General features: G+C 52.6%; 1 protein-coding gene across 1 annotated transcript; it reads right to left on the bottom strand.

Moving 5' to 3' along the window:
* Positions 1-1,116: 1,116 nt before the first annotated feature.
* Positions 1,117-12,922, bottom strand: Rab4b (RAB4B, member RAS oncogene family; the record flags this gene model as incomplete). The annotated part of the gene is made up of 7 exons (XM_045134171.1): positions 1,117-1,524; positions 6,543-6,673; positions 6,758-6,853; positions 9,674-9,828; positions 9,910-9,972; positions 12,415-12,529; positions 12,832-12,922. Coding segments are annotated over 6 exons (636 nt in total), but the record flags the coding sequence as incomplete, so codon positions are not given.
* Positions 12,923-15,032: the final 2,110 nt, after the last annotated feature.

Genomic DNA, 15,032 nt, shown 5'->3' with positions numbered 1-15,032 from the left:
CGGGCCTGGACGGCAGGTGTGCAGGTGCACGCGTGAGCCGCTGGCCTAAGCGCTTTTCCCGACGCAGGCGACGGATGTCCCGCAAATGCCCTGTGTCCGTGACCGCTCCTCCCGGCCCCCCGGGGACTACCGTGGGCGTCACACTCCTGGGACCGTGCAGAGGACGCTAAAAGACCAGCTCCTCCTCAGCGGCCCAGCCTGGGTTTAATATTTTATCTACTTATGAGAGAGAGAATGGGCGTGCCAGGGCCTCCAGCTGCTGCAAACGAACTCCAGGTGCATGCGCGCCTTGTTTATCTGGCTTACGTGGGTCCTGAGGAATCGAACCTGGGTCCTTTGGCTTCACAGGCATGCGCCTTAACTGCTGAGTCATCTTTCTAGCCCCAGCCTGGGTTTAGTTAGTGAAGGGGACTGAATCCAAACCCAGCAAGGACTCGACCACAGAGCCTGGTCCTCCAGCCTAGGCTCCACTCCTGGACGGGCCCTGGAGGAGGCAAGGTCATCTGCATGGCCCAACCCCCTCAGCCAACTCCTAGAGCTAGCTGGTGGAGTTAGGCTTAGACATCCAGAGCCACTGACTTGGGTGGGTGGACAACTGGGGGGTGTCCAAACTGTCTCCCGCAGACCATCTGAAGAGGTCACGAGTTCACCTTGGGTGCAAGGAGATTCACTGGCATCGAGTGTGACCACTAGTGTTGCACAAAGACCCGCAGTCTAGAGGGTTCCTGCGCTAGCCCCCGCCCGTCTTCGTGCAGTGTGTAAAAGAGCCAAATACGGGCTGGAGGGATGGCTTAGCGGTTAAGGCTCTTACCTGCAAAGCCAAAGGACCGGAGTTCAATACCCCAAGATCCATGTAAGCCAGGTGCACAAGTGGTGCATGCATCTGGACTTTGATTGCACTGGCTGGAGGCCCTGACATGCCCATTCCCTCTCAAATAAAAAAAAAAACTTACATGCAATAACAAACTGACTCCCCAGGAAGCATATGAGCTGTGATGTACTCTCCGCATCCCCCAAATCATGTCCCACCCAGGAATATGGCCCCTAAAACCAAGACCCACTACAATCCCACCAGGAACTTAGGTTTCCTGTGTATCTCCAAATGACAGGCTTAGACACAGGTGTAAACAATGCTTTATGAGGGGAGGAGAAGGGAGGGGCGGGGCGGGCCAACAGACAGGCCTCCAGGTAATAAATAACTCGTACTCGCGGCAGCAGGGCCAGGCAGGAAGATGGGGCCAAATGGCCTTGGTCTCAGGCTTTGGGAGCTCTTGGGGTACAGGGGCTCAGGACAGAGGTGAGCCAAGACAGAGGAAGCAGCAGCAGGTAGGGGTACCCCCTTCCCCCGTGGCTCAGTCTTGCCCCAAAGCCAGGCCCCACCAGGCCAGGGAAGGAGGACAGGTGGCAGTGGTGGGGCAGCTTTCCTGGGGCTGGGCAGGTTGGGGCACAGCCTCCTGGGGCCTGGGGCCTCCTGGGTCTGGGCCCCAGCCGGAATGGCAAGGCTGGTCCTGGAGAGCTGGGAAGCTGAAAGAGAAGGTGCGATGATCGGGACGGAGTCTCCCATCTGTCCGGCTGGCATCTGTCTCATTTCTGAGTACGGTCCTGACCCACCTGTCTCTCCCCCAGTCCCTCCACTGTCTGGCTGTGTTGGGGGGGAGGCGCTTTCTCTCAACAGGTCAGTCTTGCCTCAGAGAGCTGTCAATATCCAACACTGCGTCCCTCCCAGGTGTGGGGCATGTGCACCCGTAATCCCAGAACTCAGGAGAGGGAGGCCAGCCCGAGCAACACAGCAAGCCAAATACAAAAACCAGATTAACTCAAGAGTGCCTCCGCCTTTGCCTCCCTCTGTGTCCCTCTACGTCCCTGAAGGCCCAGGCCTCCCTCCACTGCTCTCCAAACTGGATCCCTTAAATCGGCGATTGTTCCCCGGCCTAGGTACAGCATTACCTGGGAGCTTCTAGAAATCCTGAAATTACTTCAGAATCTCTGGGATGAGTCCTGGGTATCACCAGCTTTTATTTTTTATTTTACTTTTTTAGAAAGACTACCAGAGGAAGAGAGGGAGGGAAGGAGGGAGGGGGAGAATGACATGCCAGGGCCTCAGCCACTGAAATTGAACTCAATTCGCCACCTAATGGGCATGTGCGACCTTGCGCTTGCCTCACCTTTTGTGCATCTGGTTTACATGGGATCTGGAGAGTCAAACATGGGTCCTTCAGCTTTGCAGGCAAGCACCTTAACCACTAAGCAATCTCTCCAGCACCTCAGCATCTTTTAAAACTTCTCAACTAAGCTGGACGTGGTGGCGCATGTCTTTAATCCCAGCACTCGGGAGGCAGAGGTAGGAGGATTGCAGAGTTTGAGGCCACCCTGGGACTACATAGTGAATTTCATGCCAGCCTGAGCTGGAGTGAGACCTTACCTCAAAAACTCAAAAAAAAAAAAAAAAAACACTCAATTACTTCAATGTATAGCCACGCATGGCCTGGAAGGGGGGGGGCACTGGTAGGCCCACCAGTAGGTTTTTTTTTGGTTTTGTTTTTAAACAGGGCTGCAGAGATGGCTTAGCAGTTAAGGCGCTTGCCTGCAAAGCCAAAGGACCTAGGTTCAATTCCCCAGTACCCATGTAAGCCAGATGCACAAGGTAGCTCATGCATCTGGAGTTCATTTGCAGTGGCTGGAGGTCCTGGCACACCCACTGTCTATCTGCCTCTCTGCTTCTTTTCTCTCTCTCTTCAATAAATAATTTAAAATTTTTGAGAGAGAGAAAAAAAAGGCAGATAAAGAGAGAGAATGGGTACACCAGGACTTCTAGCTACTGACAACAAACTTCAGACACATGGGACCCCTTGAGCTGAAGAGGTGGCTTAGCAGTTAACGCACTTACCTGTGAAGCCTAAGGACCCAGGTTTGATTTCCAAGTACCGACGAAGGCCAGAGGCAAAAGGTAGAGCGTGCATCTGGAGTTCATTGCAGTGGCTAGAGTCCCTGGCATGCCCATTTTCTTTCTCTCTGTCTCTCTCTCTCTCTCTCAAATAAATAAAATATTTTAAAAATAATAAAATGTATCCAGACATGGCTATAACCGCAGCATTCAGGCCTCCAGATAATATTACCATCCTCCTGAAGCAGGACAATAGCCTTGAGTTAGACCCTGGCCTGGGCTGCCCAGTCCCAAAGACACTGTAGGTCCATACTGCCAAGCCCGCCAGCTCTTCTGAGTGCTAGCTGTTAAAGTGTAGCCTTTCCTCCTCTTCCTGGCTTTTCTTGGGAGACCAGCCAAGACCTAAGTGTGCTTCCCTGATACCTGGGCCTTCTCAGTTTTGCCCTCTACTCATAAGGACGGGAGTGAGCGAGTGAGAGAGAAAGATGGAGGAGAGAAGGAAGGGAAAAGGCAGGGAGGGAGGGAGGGAGGGAGGGAGTAGAGAAAGCCCTTCTGCACAAAAGTGAGGGCAGAGTTCAGATGCCTGGCACGCAGGTCAAAGCCAGTGGGCATGACAGGCTGCCAGTAACCTTAGCACTGGGGTGGCACAGACAGGGGAATCCCAGGGCAAATTGTCCAATTAGTGAGCTCTGGGTTCAACTAAGAGAACTTGCCTCAATAAAATGAGCAATGGATCCCAGCATAGTAACGCACGCCTTTAATCCCAGCACTCCTGGGAGGCAGAGGTAGGAGGATCACCGTGAGTTCATGGCCACCCTGAGACTACATAGGCCAGCCTGGGCTAGAGCGAGACTGCCTCAACAAAACCAACACACACACAAAGCAGCAGAGGAAGACATGCTATGTCAGTCCCTTGCCTCCATGTGTATACATGTGCACAAGTAAAACAAAGGGGGTAGGGGCTCGAGAAGTGGCTTAGCAGTTAAGGCACGTAAATGTGAAGCCAGGTCTGATTCCTCCCAACCCACATAAGCCAGATGCACAACGTGGCGCGCGTGTCTGGAGTTTATTTGCAGTGGCTGGAGGCCCTGGTATGCCTATTCTCTCTCTCATATATATAGTGGGGGGAGGTAAAGAACACATATTTGTTTTTCTTGTAGTCTTTTTGTTGTTGTTTTTTGTTTTTTTGAGGTAAGATCTCACTGTAGCTCAGGCTGACCTGGAATTCACTGTATTTTCAGGCTGGCCTCAAACTCCCAGAAATCCCACCTCTGCCTCCCGAGTGCTGGGATTAAAGGTGTGCGCCACCATGCCAGCTTTTTTGCTTTTGTTTTTCAAGGCAGGGTTTCACTCTAGCCCAGGCTGACCTGGAATTCGCTCAGTAGTCTCAGAATGGCCTTGAACTCACAGCGATCCTCCTACCTCTGCTTCCAACTGAGTGCTGGGATTAAAGGCGTGCGCCACCACACCCAGCTTTCTTATAATTTTAAAATGTATTTGTGTGTGTGCGTGTGTGCATGAGAAACTCTTGTCACTGCAAACACACGCCAGATGTATGCACCACACTTTTGCATCTGGCTTTACATAGGTGCTGGGGACTCCAAGCCAGGCCAGCAAGCTTTGCAAGCAAAGTCCTTTAACTGCTGAGCTATCTCCCCAGCCCCATCTTAAACTTTTTTCTCACACCTTTTTGTTTTGTTTTGATTTTGGTTTTTCTGAGGTAGGGTCTCACTCGAGCTCAGGCTGACCTGGAATTCACTATGTACTCTCAGGGTGGCCTCAAACTCATGGTGATCCTCCTACCTCTGCTTCCTGAGTGCTGGGATTAAAGGTGTGCGCCACAATGCCCGGCTATAAAATATTTTACAAGAGAGAAAGCAGATGGTTGGTTTCTGGCAGACCCTGGAAAATGGATGCACAATGTGTGCTGTTTCCTTTGAAGGCAGCGAAGGTGTTCTGGAACTAGACAGGGAGAAAGAACTGTACAACTTTGTGACTTGACTGAATGCCTCCAAACTGTGTACTCTTGAGATGACTAAATTTATGTTGTGTGACTTTAGTCTCAATTAAAACCAGGAAAGACTGCCTGGCGTGGTGGCACATACCTTTAATCCCAGCACTCAAGAAGCAGAGGTGGTAGGATTGCTGTGAGTTCAAAACCAGCCTGTGACTACACAGTGAATTCCAGGTCGGCCTGGGCTAATGCGAGACCTTACCTCAAAAAGAAAAGAAAAAAAAAAAAAGCCGTGTCCAAAGAATTGTGCCCGAGAGAGGAAGATGCGAAGTACCGGGAGAAGAACTAGCAAGACACCACAGCCACAGCGATGGGAAGGCTCCGATCTGCAGGGATGGCCCAGAGGACTGGCCAGGGATCTGGACCACGCACAAAGGAAGAGACAGGCTTCTTGCAGGAAGAGAGGAGGTTACAGGGCGAAGGGGACGAGAACACGGCAAGAGCTGAGACAGCACAAAGAGAGGAGCCGCAGTGGTGGCAGCTGGGGGCCCCGTCCCCACACACGGGTCACCCACCAGGCTCAGCAGCTTCGACCATGTCCCACAGACCTTGAGGACCACGGACGGCTTTAGATCCACCAGCTGTCACAAGAGGCAACATGACTGGAGACAAGACCAACCCGCTACCTACTTCTCGACACCCCCCTCTGCCCACCCAGCTGTTCTCCCTCAATGTCTCTCTCTCTCACGTATCCCAGGCTGGTCTTGCATTAGATAGGAAGCAGAGAATGACCTGGAACTTCTATCCTCCTCCCTCTCCTTCCCAAATGCTAGGATTACAGGTGTGCACCGTCACACCCACTTTATGTGGTGCTGGGGACTGAACCCAGGGCTTTGTGTGTGCTAGACAGGCACCTACCCACTGAGCCACACCTCCAGCTCCCCAGCCTCTGCAGCAGACCCTTTTGGCATCCAATCATCACTGCCCCCCCCCCGCACCCCAATCTCTTCCTCTCCTGCAGAGAACTATGGAGTGCTCAGTCAGACCCTCTCTCCTCTGCTCAGAGAACCCCCTCCAGCTCCCTCTCACCTGTAGCATAACCAGCCGCGCCCCCCCCCCCGGCCCCATGCCCCTGCTATGCTCCCCACAGACACGTGCTCCCCGTGCCAGTCCGGGTCTTCGTCACCCACACAGGCTCGATCCCACCCCAGGGTGTCTGAACTTGTTCTCCCTGCCTTCCTCCCTCCCTGCTTTATGACTCCACTTAAAGGTCACCTTCTCGGCAAGACCTTCCTCAGGGTCCTGTTTAAAGCTATTCCTCCTCCATCCCCACCCACCCTATCTGATGGAATATTCCCCCGTGGCTCTCACCACCCTAACTACTGGATAACTTGCATAACTTGTGTACACGTTCCTATTACGTCTCCTCTCAAGAAAATGTCAGTGGCTCGTGGGCAGGGTTGTTTGTGGCCAGCTTTACCCACGCTACCTCCCCAGGGCCTGGCAGTGAGGGAGGGCCGGGTACACGCTGAGAATGGCAGGGGTCTGGGCCACAGACGGCACACGGGGCCCCCACAGCTGGGAAGATGGCTCATGGGTTTCTTTGGGCGTGTCAGTTTCTCCTGTTGCCGCATTTTCCATGAATTGACGGCTGCCTGGGGTGCCCCCCCACCCCCGGCCACAACAGGGATCCCAGCAGCCCACCTGGCTCTGCAGGTCTCAGCAACCGCAGGGCTGCGGGGCCACGGCCTGAGCGCTCCGAGGCTGCCGCAGCTGGCGCAGGGACGCGTCGCCACACTGAACGCCCGAGCCCGTCCTCTCGGGGTCCAGCTCGCCTGTGGGGAGGGGCAGAAGCCCTTCGCTGGTCAGCTCCCTGGGGCCCTGCCCCCCGCCCCCCAGGCACACCACGCAGGCCTCACCTGAGTCAATCTTGTTGAGAATGGTGCGTGCACACTTCAGGAAGGCCTCCTCTACGTTCTCGCCCGTGAGAGCGCTGGTCTCCAGGAACATCAGCTCTAGAGGGACAGGGCCTAGGTCAGTCCCCACCCCCCACAGCCGCATGCATGCTCCACATCCCCTTCCTCAAAGGCTCCAACCACTCTGGCCATCACCTGGGGCCCACAAGTTCTGCAGGGAGTGCAGCCTCTCTGCTCTCCCCGGTGCATTTACTCAGCTCGGCTTCCAAGGATCTTCCCCAGAAAGCCCTCCCACACTTCCACGAGGCTCCAGCACTCTCCTGGGCCTCACCACCTGGCCATCATCTCCACGGGCTGACAGTGTCAGCAGCAGGATTGCCTTCCTGCACCCGCTCACTGCCCCACGAGGGCCTCGCCTCAGGGAGGGCTGACTTCGTCACTGTGTCCCCAGCTCCATTCACATCAGCCTCTAGCCCATGGGCCACACGACAGAGCCTCGCAGTGGACAAATGACAGGCAGGAATCAAACTCACATCTCCCTGGTGGCAAGACCTCTAAACCTGGCGGGGGGGGGGGGGGCAGGGGCGGTGAAGAATGGGAGGAGAGCAAGCTGGACAGTGTGTGCACCTCTGTAACCCCAGCATTTGGGAGGCAAAGGCAAGAGGATCAGTAATTCAAGGTCAGCCTCAACTACGTAACAGTTCTGAGGTCAGCCTGGGTACATATATAAGACTAGGTCTCAAACAAAACAAAAGCCGGGCATGGTGGTACACACCTTTAATCCCAGCACTTGGGAGGCAGAGATAGGATCACCGAGAGTTCAAGAGTTCGAGGCCATCCTGAGACAACATAGTGTATTCCAGGTCAGCCTGGGCCAGAATGAGACCCTACCTCAAAGAAAAAAAGAAAAAGCTAGGTGTGGTGGCACACGCCTTTAATCCCAGCACTGCAGAGGCAGAGATAAGATCACCATGGCACACACACCTAGAGTTTGCTTGCAGTGGCTGGAAACCCTGGTGTGCCTATTCTCTGCCTCTCTCTCACATAGATCAATATTTAAAAAAACAAAACTGGAGCTAGGTGTGGTGACGCATGCCTTTAATCCTCGTACTTGGGAGGCACAGGTGGGAGGATCATTGAATTTGAGGCCAGGTTGGGACTACATAGTGAAATTCAGGCTATACTCTGCTTTGAAAACACAAAAACTACCACCACAAAAAAAAAAAAAAAAAAAAACTGAGCTAGGAAAACAGCTCCATCATTAGTTACTTGTTTGCAAAGCCGACCTACTCAAAAACCTATGGTTGAGAAGGCTGCAGGCCCTAGGGAGGAAGCTACTACTGCTGTTTGGCTAAGTGGGTATGTTGTGCCCACCAAAGTGCCCTTTAAATACTTATAGCTGTGCCCTTAGGTTGGTGCTGTTCTCACTTTGGTTACAGAAGCTTTGTCAGATGGCAGTGACTAAAGGCGCTGAGTAGTGATGGCTAAGTGCTCAGCACTAAGTGAAACAGCCCTTCATCCCTCCCAAGGCTCAGGAGCACCACAGAAAAGGTAACGTGGGAGCCGTGCTGGGGAGATGGAGTAGTGGTAAATGCTGCTTGCTTGCAAAAACCCTTCAACCCTGCTTCAATTCCCTAGGACTCCAGTAAAGCCAGATGTAGAGTGGCACTTGTGTCTGGAGTTTGTTCAATGGCAGGAGGCCCTGGCACACCCACACTCACTCTCTCAAATCAGTAAAATTAAAAAATAAAATAAAATTAAGCTGGGCGTGGTGGCACACACCTTTACTCCTAGCACTTAGGAGGCAGAGGTAAGAGGATCACTGTGAGTTCAAGGCCACCTTGAGACTACATAGTGAATTCCAGGTCAGCCTGAGCTAGAATGAGACTCTACCTCAAAAAACCAAAATAAATAAAAATATATGTGTGTGTACACACACATACTTGTTTTCTTCAGTAAGGGTTTCACTCTGGTCCAGGCTGACCTGGAATTCACTATGTAGTCTCTGGGTGGCCTTCACCTCACGGCGATCCTCCTACCTCTGCCTACTTTGTGTCTGTTCTCCTCTCCAACTTTTCTTCTCCTCCCCTTCCCATGGTAGGGTTTCACTCTAGCCCAAGCTGGTCTCGAACTCTTGGCGATCCTCCTCCCTCAGCATCCCAGGTGTGGGTGTTGACAATGTGCACCACCATGCCCAACCCTCCTCAGCCCTCCTTTGAGCCAGTCTCGCTCTCGTTCTGCCGCTGAGACTGGCTCGTGAGCTTTGAGGTTCTCGTGGCTCTCCTCCTCAATGCCAAAGATTCACTACTAGAGACGTGCGTGCCATAGTGCATTGCGATTTACGTGGGTGCTAGGGATCAAGCTTTGGGCAGCAGGACTGCGCAGCAAGCACCTGTAACCAGTGAGCTAGTCCCCAGCCCTCAGATGAGTTTACACAAGCGTTTACTTTCTCTCGCCACACCAGCAGGGTGGAAGCAAGGACCCCCTGTCTGACGGCACTCTGCCCCGACCTCAGCCCCGGCCCCTCACTGGGGAACTCGAGGTGAGCGCGCTGCTGCTGAGCCACGTCCCAGCCCAACAGCGTACCTTCTGGTGCGGCTTGTAAGCCAGCGTCAGCCCCAGCTTCTACCCTGGCCCATCTCCTTCACAAATGTTCACAAGTGTGTCTCCCCACAGCCATGAGAGTTTGCAGCCTTACCCTTAAACTGGAGCCCTAGCCAACCCCCCCCCCCACCATGGTGGAAACCGGAACCACTCTGTGTCACCGAGGGAGGGCGTAAAGGGCAGCCCTGTTCACCCAGGGGTCTCACAGCTCAACAGTGCCACCTTCAACGGCACACACTCAAAACAGCCCATCCAGAGCCAGAAGGCGCATGTCCCACCCCTCTGGCCCACCCTGGTCCACAGCACAACCCTCACCGTTCTCTTGGGCAAAGCGGGAGGCCTCTAGGAAAGTGACCTCACGTTCGGGATCCAGGTCCTTTTTGTTACCGCAGAGAATGACCACGATGTTGGGGCTGGCTAGCGTTCGGGCGTCAGTCAGCCAGGCAGCCAGGGAGTTGTACGTCTCTCGGCTACGGAGGGACAGAAGAGGAGAGTGGCACAAGGGAGGGGCCGCCCGTGCCCCGCCCAGGCCGCCCAGGCCCCGCACCCACCTGGTGATGTCGTACACCAGCAGGGCTCCAGCTGCCCCTCGGTAGTAACTGCGCGTCACCGACCTGTGGGGCCAGGGGGACCCAGTCACCCTCAAGGCTGGGATCTGCCCAGGTACTACCCACTCTGTGGAGAGAGACTGGTGGTTCGCAGGACCCCTCCACGGCTGGCCCATCTCCCCAAACCTGGCCGTGGACTGGTGGGCTGGTGGTGGGCTCTGCCTCACAGCCTATCTCGATTTCTTCCTTCGTCCCTCCCTCCCTCCCTCCCTCTTTCCTTTCCTGTTTGCTTTGGGTCTCACTATGTAGCCCAGATGGCCTTTAGAATCACCACAACTGGTCTGGAACTCACTATGTGGCCCACGCTGGCCTCAAACTTGAGGCAATCCTCCTGCCTCACCTGACCAAGTACAGGAATTACAGGTGTGTTATGCCATGCTTGGTGGTGCTGGGGACTGGACCCAGGGTTCTGTACAGGCGAGGCAAGTGCTCTGCCACTGAGCTGCATCCTAGCCCTATTTTATCTTCGTTTCAGTCAAGATCTTGCTAATATGCCCATGCTGGCCTGAAACTGGGTGTAGCCCAGGCAGACCGTGAACCCTCAACCATCCACTGAGCCTCCCACCGCAGGGCTCAGGGCCCCGAGAAGCCCGTCCACTCTAACGCCCATGCTCTTCTTTCCACCTGTCCTGTCTCTGCCTTGCTCACCTCTGCCCGCCCTGCTCGCTCCTCCGTTCGCTTCCTGGGCATCTCTCCTCTGCATGGCTCTGGCCACGTGCTAGATAATGTCTGCCTGTCCCTCTCCTTCTGTGTCCATGGAGACTCCCTTCCAAACATGACCAACTCTGGATTTCCCTGTCTCACCAAGCTGAATCCCTAGGGCATTGAGGCAAGCGATTTATACAGATTTACTGAGCACTTACTTGTCGCGAACCTGTCTCTCTCTACCTCCTGTCCCGATGTCTGCACTTCATGCCATCAGCCTGCGCGTAAATACTCACTGGGAAGCTGCTAAGGTCTCCTCAGAGACTGTATTCCTACATTCTCCAGGATTTCTCTGCCTCTCTCTCCCACTCTCTCTGTTTTCTCCGACTCTCTCAGAGTCTCTGTGTCTGCAAACGTTTTCCAAAGACCTTCTGTGTACCAGGCCTACACATCTCCCCAGCCTCCTGTGTCCAGCCCTCCCTGCCTCTCCATCTCTCCTCTCTTTACCTGTTTACCATGTTTCTGTCTCTTCCTAGTTTAGGGTCTCTCTCTCACTCTGGCTCAGGCGGACCTGGGATTCACTATGTAATCTCAGGGTGGCCTCAAACTCACAGCCATCCTTCTGCCTCTGCCTCCCAAGTGCTGGGATGAAAGGTGTGCGCCACCACGCCCGGCCAGCTTGGGTCTCTCTTAAACTCTACTCTTCACTCACGCTCCCCTCCTCCTTTCTTCTCATCCCTGGTGTTAGGATGGCAACCAGGTCTTGAGAATGCTAGGATGAGCCATGCCTCAGGCCGTCACTAGCAGATTCCAGGCAAGGACTCTACCAGTAAGCCTCATCACATCCCAAGCTTCCCTTCCCTTCTCTCATTTTCTTTTCTTCCAACATGGTATTCAAACTGAGGCCTTACCCTATCCTACACAAATATTCTACAACAGAGCTACAGTACCAGCTATTTTTAAACTCTGAAAATCCTTTAATCCCAGCACTCAGGAGGCAGAGGTAGGAGGATTGCCAAGAGTTCGAGGCCAACCTGAGACTCCATAGTGAATTCCAGGTCAGTCTGGGCTAGAGTGAGACCCTACCTCGAAAAACCAAAAAATAAAATAAAATAAAAATAAATAAATAAACTCTGAAAATAAGTCAGTTGCAGAGGCTGGCCTGGATCTCAAAAGTTCTCCTGCCTCAACCTCCTGCATGGCTGAGATCGCAGACCTTCATCACCGGCCCCAGCTTCTTTTTCTCTTTTCCTTTTTTTTTTTTAGGCAGGATCTCTCTCTAGCCCAGGCTGGCCTTGGAACTCACTCCGTAGCAGCAGGCCGGCCTCCACCTCAGTGACCATGCTGCCTCAGCCTCCTGCTTAGAGGCACGCACCACCACGCCCAGCTTTTTTAAAAAGTATTTTTATATATTGACTTGAGACAGGAAGAGAGGGAGAAAGTGAGTGAGTATGGGTACCCCAGGGCCTTTTCCACTACCAATGAACTTCAGAGGCGCTTGCCACGTTCTACAGCTGGCTTTACGTGGGCACTGGGGAAATGAACCTGAGCCGGCAGGCTTTGCAAGCAAGTGCCGTAAAGCACTGAGCCATCTGTGCAGCCCCAGTTTCTTCATGCCCTCTAGCTGTCTTCCTCTCTCCAGGACCCCCTCTCTCCTCATCAACATGGACCCACCTCACTCTCCCCCATGTCCTCCCTACCCTTTCAGACTCTTCTCACTCCAACTACAGTGGCCTCAAGTGACCCTCCACACCCTTCTCTCTCCCCATTCCTCCTCCCTTCCTGGGACCCCAGGACACTTACCGAAACCGCTCCTGGCCGGCAGTGTCCCAAATCTGTAGTTTCACAGTCTTGCCCCCCACGGTGACCACCCGGGATCCAAACTCCACACCGATGGTGTGGTTAGAGTCCTGCTTGACTGGGAAAGAGAGGGGGAGAGGAAATGATGGGGTGGTTAGAGTTCTGCATGATTGGGAGTGGAAGGAAGAGAGGGGGTAGTGTGGAGTCCCAGGGGAACCCCCAAGCTTTCAGGCCTCCTGTTTCTGCAAACCCCCTCTCCTTTCATTGCTGAGTCGGTGGAAAGCTTAGCAGAGACCATCTATCAAGCCAAGGGCTGGATCCATATGGAACGCCAGCCCTTCCCTTCCCACCTCACCGACTCCCCACACCGTGCCCACAGCCATAGCTCAGGGCTCCCAGGGACACCTGCCAGAAACTCACACTTATTCTCAATGAACTGATGAAGGAGGCATGACTTGCCAGTTCCTGCACTGCCGATCACCAGGAATTTGAAAAGGAAGTCTGCATGTGGCCAGAATCAAGGATTCCCACAGAGCAAGAGACAAAGGAACAAGATGGAAAGAAGTGTGAGATGCAAAGACGGACATAGGCACAAACAGCCAAAGACAACCAGAAAACATTACTTTAGCCAGGCATGGTGGCACATGCCTTTAATCCCAGTCAGTACTCAGGAGGCAGAGTTAGGAGGATGGTTGTGAGTTTGAGGCCACCATGAGACTGCATAGTGAATTCCAGGTCAACCTGGGCTAGAGTGAGACCTTACCTTGAAAAACAAAAACAAACAAAAAAATTACTTTTTCTTTTTCTTTTTTTTTTTTTTTTTTATTTGCAATGATGGGGATGAAATCCAGAGTTTCACTATGTGGCCCAGAATGGCCTCCAACTCAAAGCCTCAGCCTCCAGAGTGATGGGATTATAGACAAGCTCTTACTCTTTTCTGTTTGTTTTAAATATTCAATTTACTTATTTGAGAGAAAGAAAAAGAGGCAGATAGAGAGAATGGACGCGCCAGAGCCTCCAGCCACTGCAAACAAACTGTGGACGAATGCGCCACCTGTTGCATCTGGCTTACGTGGGTCCTGGGGAACTGAACCTGGGTCCTTGGGCTTCACAGGCAAGCACCTTAACCACTAAGCCATCTCTCCAGCCCTTGTCTATTTTTTGTGTTTGAATTAGGGTCCCACCCTAGCCCAGGCTGACCTGGAACTGTTTCTGTAGTCCCAGGTTGACCTCAGACTCACAGCGACCCTATCTCTGCCTCCCACCAGAGTGCACCACCATGCCAGGCCCAAGTTAATATTTTTAAAAAATTATTTTATTTATTTATTTGAGAGAGAGAGAAGCAGAGAGAGAGAGTGAATGGGTGCACCAGGGCCTCCAGACACTGCAACTGAACTCCAGACTCATGTGCCACCCTGTGCATCTGGCAAACACAGGCAAATGCCTCAACCACTAAGCCATCTCTGCAACCCCCAAGATCTTTTTTTTTTTTTAATTTATTTAGGGCTGGAGAGATGGCTCAGTGGTTAAGGCGCTTGCCTGCAAAGCCTAAGGACCCATGTTCAACTTTCCAGGTCCTACATAAGCCAGACGCACAAGGTGACAGAAGCATGCAAGGTCACACATGCCCACAATGTGATGCACACATCTGGAGTTCAACTGCAATGGCTGGAGGTCCTGTGGAGCCAATTCTCTCGGATTGAAAACAAAAAATCAGGGGCTGGAGAGATGGCTTAGCAGTTAAGGTGCTTGCCTGTGAAGCCAAAGGACCCATGTTCCATTCTCCAGATTCCACATAAACCAGATGCACAAAGGTGAGGCAAGCGCAAGGTTGCACATGCCCACTAGGTGGCGCAAGCATCTGAAGTCCCATTGCAGTGGCTGAGGCCCTGGTGCACCAATTCCCTTTCTGTCACACCCTGTCTAAAATAAAAGAAAAAAATTTACTTACTTGAGAGAATGAGAGGAGAAAATGAGTGCACCAGGGACTCCTGCCACTGCAAAGGAACTCCAGATGCATGTGTGCATCTGGCTCTGGCTCTATATGGGGACTGGGGAATTGAACCTGAGCCGACATGCTTTGCAAACAAGCACATTTAACTGCTGACCCATCTCCCTAGCCCAGTTCTAAAGGTCTTCATGTTTATCTATAGCCCAGCTAGTCCTAAAGAAATTCTAAAGAGGGACAAATATTAATAATAATTGTACCTAAAGTGAGGGGGGAGGGACTTACGTTTTACTGCCTATAACGATGGAAGTGGTCAATAATAAAAAATAAAATTAAAAATAATAATACCTACTTTCCAGATGAGGAACAGGAGGCCAGCAAGGTTAACTGACTTGCCTAAGGTCACTCAGATAGGGAGGGCTAAGATTCAAACCCAGAGTAACGGATTTTGGGGTGCAAGATCCTAACCATTACAGACGGGTTCTGAGTACAAGGTCTTTTTTTTTTTTAATTTTTTATTTATATTGACAGACAAAGAGACAGAGAGATGCTCCAGGACCTCTTGCCACTATAAACGAACTCCAGATGCATGCACCACTTTGCACATCTGGCTTTACATGGGCACCAGGGAATTGAACCCAGACTGTTATATTTTGGAAAAACTGCCTTTAAC

Source organism: Jaculus jaculus, chromosome 14 (assembly GCF_020740685.1).
Source record: "Jaculus jaculus isolate mJacJac1 chromosome 14, mJacJac1.mat.Y.cur, whole genome shotgun sequence".
NCBI lineage: Eukaryota > Metazoa > Chordata > Mammalia > Rodentia > Dipodidae > Jaculus > Jaculus jaculus.
Note: the sequence above shows the minus strand (reverse complement) of the source record. Positions and strands in the feature narration are given on the sequence as shown.